The following is an 8,934-nucleotide window of genomic DNA, read 5'->3' as shown; positions in this document are numbered from 1 at the left end:
AAAATAGGATATACTGACTATCAGTTCAAGTTTTAAAGAATTATAAACGAATAAAAAGGAATGTGGGGTTAATTTCATTGCAAGTAAAATACAACATAGATTAACCGCACTAGACATATAAAGGTTTTGGTTAGAGAATGGAGTCATTGTCACTCATACCACATCTTATATCTAGTCATTATAAAATACTCGACAATGGAGCAACAACCACCCAACTGCTAATAAGATATTAGAAGAAGACAGACAGACCCCATTAATTTTTCTTTTTAATTTAAAACATATCTAGACATCCATATTAATTCTGCAAAGGAACAGTAAATATTTTTTTATACTTACTAACTACCCTGCAAACGTTTTGTTGCAATAAAAGCAAGACGAATACTTACCTCTTTTCTAGGTGATCAAACTCCTTTTTTACTCCTTCTACTTCACGTAATAATTTTTTTAATTGCTCATTTTCAGTTTTTGTGTTGTGAAAAACTATAATATCGGCTTCAAGTTTTCTTAATCTGTATAACATAACCAGACAATTAATTTTTCATTCATCAATTGCATAGGACATCAGCTCATTTGGATGGCTCTTTTCCTTTTTCTCATTGATTTACAAAATTACATGTGTCAGAAAAAAATCTGTATATCATTGAACATTGAAAGAAATATATCACTGTACTGGCTAATAAATCCAACAATTTCTAATAACTGAGTAAGGATCTCTTAGTGATTGTAATTTTCTCAAACAAAGGACAATAACTAGATCAAACATAGATCAACTAGAAACGACATCAAGTGTAGTATAAACACCTTAAACGTGTTATAACAACATTTCATGTCAACTTCATTAGCAACGCCACGTGCCTCTATGTTTCTAGCGATAATTTTCCATCTCAATCGAGTAGCATGATATGAAAAATCATCCCAAAAAAGATAAAAGGAAAAATGCACGAAATAGCAATAATGGATCTTCTTTCGATTTGTTTGTGTTTGGTTGATAATTTTCTAGAAACAATGACAGTCATGTCTAAAATCAAAATATCAATGAGAATCATTAACTAATAATCAAAGTTCAAGTCAGAATAAAGAGACTACAGATAAGGAATATCTCAAATAAGATTATAAAAATATTAAAAAACGACTGTAAAATCATATGAAACCTCAAATTGGAAAACATGATGCATATGTTTTTTTTTATAACAAAATGGATAGTTGTCCTAATCAAGCTTATATACACATACTTTTTTCTGAAGAAAACTCTTTAATTTGTCCACATTTAGAAGAAGTTTACTTTTTTAAATTGATTTCTTCCAGGAAGCAATTCGCCGACATATTTTCCGTATTTAAAGTGACCTTAGCGTGACTGTTCTCGTAAAAATCCGGTGATCTTAATATGCATAGATCTGTCACAGAAATATACTATTATCTGCTTGAAGCTGTTATATACGTGCTCAATATCCATGCATCTTTGTTGATTGTTTATTATAAGGTGACAATCGGTAAACCAAGGCTTCAAAACACGACAATAAATGAGCTGCCATATTTTCACTTGATAACAGACAGAGAGAAAACAATGACGATTATGCGATAATTTTGCGTAAAAAATTATAAAATCGTGAACAAAAGACTAGGTTGAGGACATATACATGCATTGGTTCATTAATTGGATGAACATTATTTTTCACCATTCACTCGTTTTGTATGACTTTAATCAAAACATTGTTTACAAAGATAAAGGTATTGGAGTATTTTTAATATATATGAAATATATTATATCATGTATATCTCAATGCTACGATAAAACAATGATTGTTCTAATCAGTAAGACAACTAGAAAAACTGTTTTAATTTTAAATTCAAATGCCCTAATATAAAATCATCTTGTGTTAGTTCTGTTAAATTCATACAAACCTAACGTCAGACTCTTTAAGCTCATTTGCTTTTTCTCGTACATTATCTTGCAATTCATCTTGATCCCTTTGTAATTTCTGATTATATTGCTTACTTTTTTTCACTCTGAAATTTTAAACTAGCAAATGAAATCAACAATCAAAGTTGATGCTAGTTTGATATTGCTATCTTATAATAATGTTTGTCTTTTTTTTAACTTGTGAAATTGTATTGTATGATTGCAAAATCAAATGTATGCATTGTTTTTTTACCAAAAATTTACAAATCTAATCAATGTTAGCTCGCATTTTTTAAGATGAATATAATAACTTAAACACGCAAGCTTTATTGTACTAACTACTGGTTACATCTATTGTATTATGAAAACTTTTTTTTAAGTTAAAGGCTCAATTATTTAAGACCTTTTTGTATCTGAAATAGGATTTTAAGTCACTTGTTTTTATGACGATGTAATAATTCTACCGTTCAGGTTGAACATCCTTTTTACTAACATTTACTACACTTGTCATCAAATGTTTCTGTCTAAAACTTTATATTGTTACTGGCGCCAAAAAAAATGTGATTTTAACATTACTCATAGAAACATCAGTCATTCAACCAAAAACAATGTTACCTATAGTAGGTCCTTATATAATTTCAAACTAGAATATTTAACAAATGTCAAACTTACGTATCTTCAAGTTTAATCTTATCATTTTCCAGTGAAAATATTTTTCCTCTCAACAATTCTCTGTCGTTATCTATTTTTCTGTTTTGTTGAACATGTTGAAGAAGATTTTCTATAATGCCATGTGAGGAATTCTGTTGATGAAGTTGCTCATTTTTGAAAATATTCAAATCACTCTGGATCTGGTCCATTTTAGCTCTAAAATTGACATTTTCTTGTTCAAATCCGTTCTTTTCCTGTTGTAAACTTTCAATTGTCCTTTTATTAGCAATCATTCCTGTTTCATATCTGTTGATGAAAATGTAAATTTCTTACACCTGCAGAATATTTGAGCTTTGTGAAGATATTTGCATTTAGAGGTCATTTTATTTTGCATCAATATCAAAGTGCAGATAAAAAGCAAAATAATGACCGACTTACTCTTGGTTACATTCAGGATGTACACCTATGAGGAGACTGAAATTTCTAGAATAAAACTTTTTTCTTAACCTGATTTTTGAGTTTATATGACTTTATAATAATGATTGGTGTAGAAAAAAAAATATATGGTGGTGAACTTCTTTGTTTTGCTACGGCACTTTAAATATACTCAAATTTAATCATTTACCAATTTTCAATTATTTTTTACCTATTTTTAAATATAATTGTAAATCGCAATTCCATAATAACAATTTTTTCCATACTTTCAATGAGGTGAAGTGAACCATCTGAATAAATTCAATTTACAAAAAAAACCTAAAGAGAGGTGTTTATATAATTATTTTCATAATATTTTGATGCTATTTCGTGTCAAATTTGCCATGCTGTCAATTTTGTAAATTTGTGATGTTTTCCTGTTTTAATACCGAAATGAATATTATTTCAATTTCTTTGTTATAAATGATTGAAAAAAATATTTATCTAAAAATTTCGAAAATTTCTGGTAAAATCATTTCCGGTACATTTTAACCCTCACCCATTTCCTCAAAATTTTGGCTAAACACTGACTAGATAAAATTTGAAACTACTTATTGTAAATGCACAATTTTTTCACAGAGTTAAGTTTGATATCAACAATTTTCCTAATTCGTTAATATTCTCCACTTGTATCAAAGATTTTGGAAATAATTTTAAAACGAGATTTCAACAAGACTGAAACGTCAGAAGAAAATATCCTTAAGTCCAGTGAAAATATTTTGGACAAGAACATATTAACATTTTATACATTCTAAGATACATGTAGGATTCTTATAGAGCACGTCTGGGATGAAAGTCGGGGAAATTTGGGACTACATTAAATCAATTGAATTAGATTTGCATGTGTATAAACTTATGTTGAAATGAACAATTCACAGTGAGAGATCACGGACTGTTCCGGGGGTTGGAACACCCCTTTTCTTGCCGATCAATGCTTTTGAAAAGGGACATATGGTGGGACCCCTTTTTATCTTGGGTTGGAATCCCCTTTTGAAAATGACTGGATCGACCCCCTGCGTCGTCTGTGCACTCTATATTTCAATTCCATGAAAATAGTACGAGACTTGGAATAGGGGTTAAAACTCATGTTTCGATCATACCCCCCCCACCCACCACCACACACACACACCACAACCACCACCACCACCACCACCGACACTTGTTCATGTTGGATAATAATCGCGAAAAAAAATGTCCATAATGATTCACAAGATTTCTTTTATAATAATTGCATAAAAGAAAAACAATTTGGAACTCGTTTGTCATTTTTTTTTTTTTGCTGTTGAAAACATAGATAGTTCTAACTATTTGAGAACACATATTCTTACATTTCAATTGAGACTGGCGAGCAGTCTAAAATATATTTCCGATATAAAGGAGTTCGTTGATAACTGTATTAAAAGAAAAATCGTTGTTCAACTACAAAAAAACATCACTTTCGTTTCATTGTTTTGGATCGACGATTTATTTTTACACTTTGAGAAAGCTCAAGATGCATATGCTACCATTAGGTGTAATTGTTATCCTAATCATAGGTGTATGAGTGTTTCCGCAAATGTCTACTATTCACACTTGTGCTTGGAACATTCAGGAATAATTTCACTACATTAATGCTTCATTATAGTACGTTATTTTAATTAGCTAACAATAATCTCGCGTCATTCTGAAATTAACCTTCATTTCAAAATGAGATGTAGCGATCCGCGAGCTACCACAATTAAATGCACAAGTTAATACAAAAAATAATGATACAAATCTTTGTTTTCATGATTCTAGCAAAAACTATTAATGTGTAGCACTTTTATGCTTCTTGTAGTAATTTTATAGGGTTTTTAAAGCGTTGACCATTCGCACATTTTTAAAATGGAGCCCTATGGTGCTTCATATACAACATTCAAAATGTACTTTGGTCCACGATTGTATACACCACACTAATTTACATAAAGATGCATTCCTTTTTTAAATAAATTTGTTTTGTCAGTCATTGTAAATTTGTTAAGACTTGGCTGAGTTATTCTGTAACTAATCAATGAACAAAAACCTATATTTTGGACTTACTAAACGCCAAATCAATCGACATTGAGTGTGTATTGCAATGCATATCAACTTCACGGTGAGGATTTACGAATATTGTCAAAATAATCAATAGGTACTGATACTTCAGAAAATCTATCAAGAAACATATCAACCTTGACATAACCTTTTCAACGTTCTTTACTACAGGTAGTATTTTTAAAATTCCAAAAGCACCACTTGTCCAGATGAAAATGCAGTACTCAAATATGTGGTATTTTTTTTAAGCTATACATGCTTATACGAATTATCTTACATTTTATTGTATTTTTAACTGATCATGTTCTAAAAAGATGTAGAGAACTTGAACCAAAATCAAAATACTGTTCAAACTGCCTCTGATACACAAATTGAAAAATAAATTAGAAATAAGAATTAATTGTATTATTGAAATTGACAGCTAACTTTTATTGCTTCAATGTATATAAACATAAAAAAGCACTGTCAAAAGCATCTCAATTTGTAAAAGAGTTGGTTTAAGGCCCCTAAAAATCTGAAAATTTTCAACTCCGACAATGTCCGTAGAAATTAATGAAAACAAATGATATAATGTTTTATTGTTTCAGCTTGAAAATATTTCTACAACTTGCCTCATGACTTTCGAGGTTTTGTCATCATAAATGTAGAATTTCACTAAAACCTTACGTTTGTAAATTCTAATTTTTTTTCTTTCTGAATATCATATTTTTTTTATTTTTCAAACAAAAGTTCTTTGGGTGAGGGCGCCACATATAAAACAAAAAAAAAAGGTCGAAAAGGTGATTAAAATGGACGTAACTGAAATGAATTGCTAGTTCAGGCTAATGTTTTGATAAATTTGAAACATATCTTCTAGCTTTAAAGTGCTGAATCTCCAGCCTTCGCGACGCCTGTAGGTTTTTTTTTTGGTTATTTTGTTCATGTAATTATATAATTTAAAATTTGATGTTGCGTCCATTTCGCTGAACAAGAATTACATGTATTATACATTGTTGTGTAGGAACCCCAGTTGAAGCCTATGTTCAGATGCAGGTGTCATGCAGACCCATTTTGTCGTTGGACTGTTGTTCTGCTTTTTATATGGTTGTTGTCTCTGTGACAGAATCCCTGTTTCAGTTTTCATTTCTATGCACAATAGCTGTACTCGACGAATTAAGTTGATCAAATTACACCTTAATTGTTTACTGGATATTATTTGAGTTACTGGCTCTACTCCTTTCATAGTTAGTTAGCATGCATAAAATATAGGTGTTTCGTTAGAAATATTTGCATTTCATTTTCATTTCATAGATTATATATCCACTAATGGACAATGTTAAAAAAAAAAAAAAAAATGCATAAGATACTGACAAAGTGGTGTTTATGATTATCAATCCTCACTTTTCAGAAAGATCAGTATATTCCTGTCTTATTTTTTCTATGTTTTTCAAAGCTTCTGTGAGTTCAGATCTCAAACTGATATTTTCTTTCGCGGTATCTGATTTGCCTTCAGGAGGAGAATACCTGAAAAAGATAAAATTAATGTAGGGACAATTAGTTCTCATTTGGTAATCTAATAAGATAAGATTCAAATTAGTATACATAAAATGCCCCAAGATTCCCGGTAATTTTATGTTTGAAAAATCTATGAAAAGTTTATCTATATTGTAATTTACCAAAGATAAGTTTGTAACTATTATTAATCAGTCTAGGCCTAGGGTATTATGTAAACACTTATTTTTTTAAAATAACCTATATTTTATGGACAATTATCTGGTTACTTTTCCCATGAAATATAAAAACTAATCGTTTTGAAACACTAATTGTTTTTCTGACGTCTCTTAGTACTATCAAAATATTGTTTTCCTGTACAATCTTGAAGTAAATAGAAACTTGAGACATGAAGTTATTTATAATTCTAAACCAAATCAATTACATGTTTTCTTTAAATAAATGTTATTATAATTATTTCAAAGATGTATACAATAACTTATCCAAATGGTATTTTTGTCATCAATTTTAAAGTCACCCTTTTTGTCTATACTCCTCTAAAATTTAATAATTCATAATTTTATGACACAAAACATGCACAATGATGTGTAAATGTATGTAAACTACATTTAACCGATGCTTCTATTGAACAATTACCGATAAAAAAGTTATTTGTTAAAGTAACGTCCCTGACTGTTTATTGTTACAATATTTATAAGATCGGTGGAAATTTATATTTAAGGGAGAAAACCTTATACATTTTTGATATTGTCACTTTTATTCTGTACCATTAACTAATCTTCCTTTTGATAAGTGATTTTCTTACTATTATTAAACAGAGGAAACAATTTGTGTTCTACCAACAGAAAACCTTCTCTGGCAATTGGCTGAAGTTGATCAGTTTAAAATGGATTATGTGAATGCAAGTTGAAATTTTTAAACAGTTTTATCCATAGATAGTTGCAAGAATTCTTTAGCTCTTTGTTTTTATATTGAAATACATTTATTTAATAATAAAGACGTGCAAGACTGTACCAATAAAAATACGTATCCAAGGCTTTTCAACCATTTTTCACGATTTTATCATTCATAATAAAGGCAGTTATTCATAAAATTTTGTGACAAGTACAATTGAGAATGGAAATGGGGAATGTGTCAAAGAGATCTCAACCCTCCCCCTATACCTCTAGCCAATGCAGAAAAGTAAAACCAACTGAACTGGTGATGTATTTACAATTATTATATTGTGATTTATTGATTTATTGATTGTTAGTTGTGTAATCATTGGTGCTAAACTTAAAATCGTAACTGAAATTACGATAATTCGAATATGGCGAAGGCAGAAATCGGTAAAATCTTTTCAGTTATTTTTCTCAAATGTATCATGTTGTTGGAACGAGTTACTCAACTGCGAGGCTTTTCCATACCATTTCATCATATTTAAATCGTACCGTTGCACTATACTAATCTAAGCGCATAGAAATTAGCCGTCAAAAATTCGGGACGACAGATAGATAATCAATAGAATCAAAATGACAGGGGTAGAGGTAAATTCTCAATATATTTAGAATATTTTATTAATTTTGGTATCAAATGAAAGCTGCATGACTGGTGATCATTGCAGAACAATTTTTGACTGATAAATTTGAATAATAAAAAAATGGCATGAAATTTTAAAAGGAGGGTACATTTTGCCTTTTTGTCAGATCGGAAGTACCTGTTTTGATACATCCGAAGTTCCGGTAACCAGTTCTTTCTTATATGCAATGTAAGGTATGTTGATTTTTTCAGTACAGGACACCAGAAGGTGTTGCTTTAACATGCAATGATTGTCACTTTATTTGAACTTAAGATAAAAGAGCTGTGACCACTCGAAATTGAGGAATTTAACATAGAAAGCAATGGGGCCATTAATTAGTGGTGTACTTCCTATTACAGAGAATCACCAGAAATCCAATTTTTAGAAGTTGTACCTATTCCAATGAAAATAAGTCCAATTTGATGTAAGTAATCATGTTCAATCATCTTTTTTTTTCAACCGTCCTGCTTATGGGAAATTTAAGCTCTTAAATTGGCATACTCAAGTATGTTAGCCTTTTATGGTCATACAGCATGCATGCAGTTAAGACTTGACTCCAAGTTCTTATTTTTGCATTTTTTCTGATTGAAATCAATAAAACAAGTATTTTATGACTTGTATATGGAACAAAATAGCTCTTGGTCAAAATAATCTTATGATTTTTCAAGTTTTTTTGTTTTTCTTATGGTAGCCTTTTACAATCAAGGCAAATGGTACATACTCATATAAGAATCTAAAATCTCACTGTACATGCAATTTTGAACCAGTTTAGCAAGTTATCTAGCTGAGGGATATATAAATTGCTCTT

General features: G+C 30.0%; 1 protein-coding gene across 1 annotated transcript in view; it reads right to left on the bottom strand.

Annotated features, from left to right (window-relative positions):
• Positions 1-282: 282 nt before the first annotated feature.
• Positions 283-8,934, bottom strand: part of LOC139484272 (interaptin-like) — a 33,707-nt gene continuing 25,055 nt past the window's right edge. Inside the window, exons 8-12 of the mRNA XM_071268008.1 lie at positions 6,458-6,580; positions 2,573-2,857; positions 1,903-2,007; positions 387-509; positions 283-301 (exon numbers count right to left, since the gene is read on the bottom strand). Of these exons, the coding sequence (XP_071124109.1) occupies positions 283-301; positions 387-509; positions 1,903-2,007; positions 2,573-2,857; positions 6,458-6,580 (655 nt within the window). The remainder of the gene's footprint in view (positions 302-386; positions 510-1,902; positions 2,008-2,572; positions 2,858-6,457; positions 6,581-8,934) is intronic.

This window comes from Mytilus edulis, chromosome 8, assembly GCF_963676685.1.
Source record: "Mytilus edulis chromosome 8, xbMytEdul2.2, whole genome shotgun sequence".
Lineage (NCBI taxonomy): Eukaryota > Metazoa > Mollusca > Bivalvia > Mytilida > Mytilidae > Mytilus > Mytilus edulis.
Note: the sequence above shows the minus strand (reverse complement) of the source record. Positions and strands in the feature narration are given on the sequence as shown.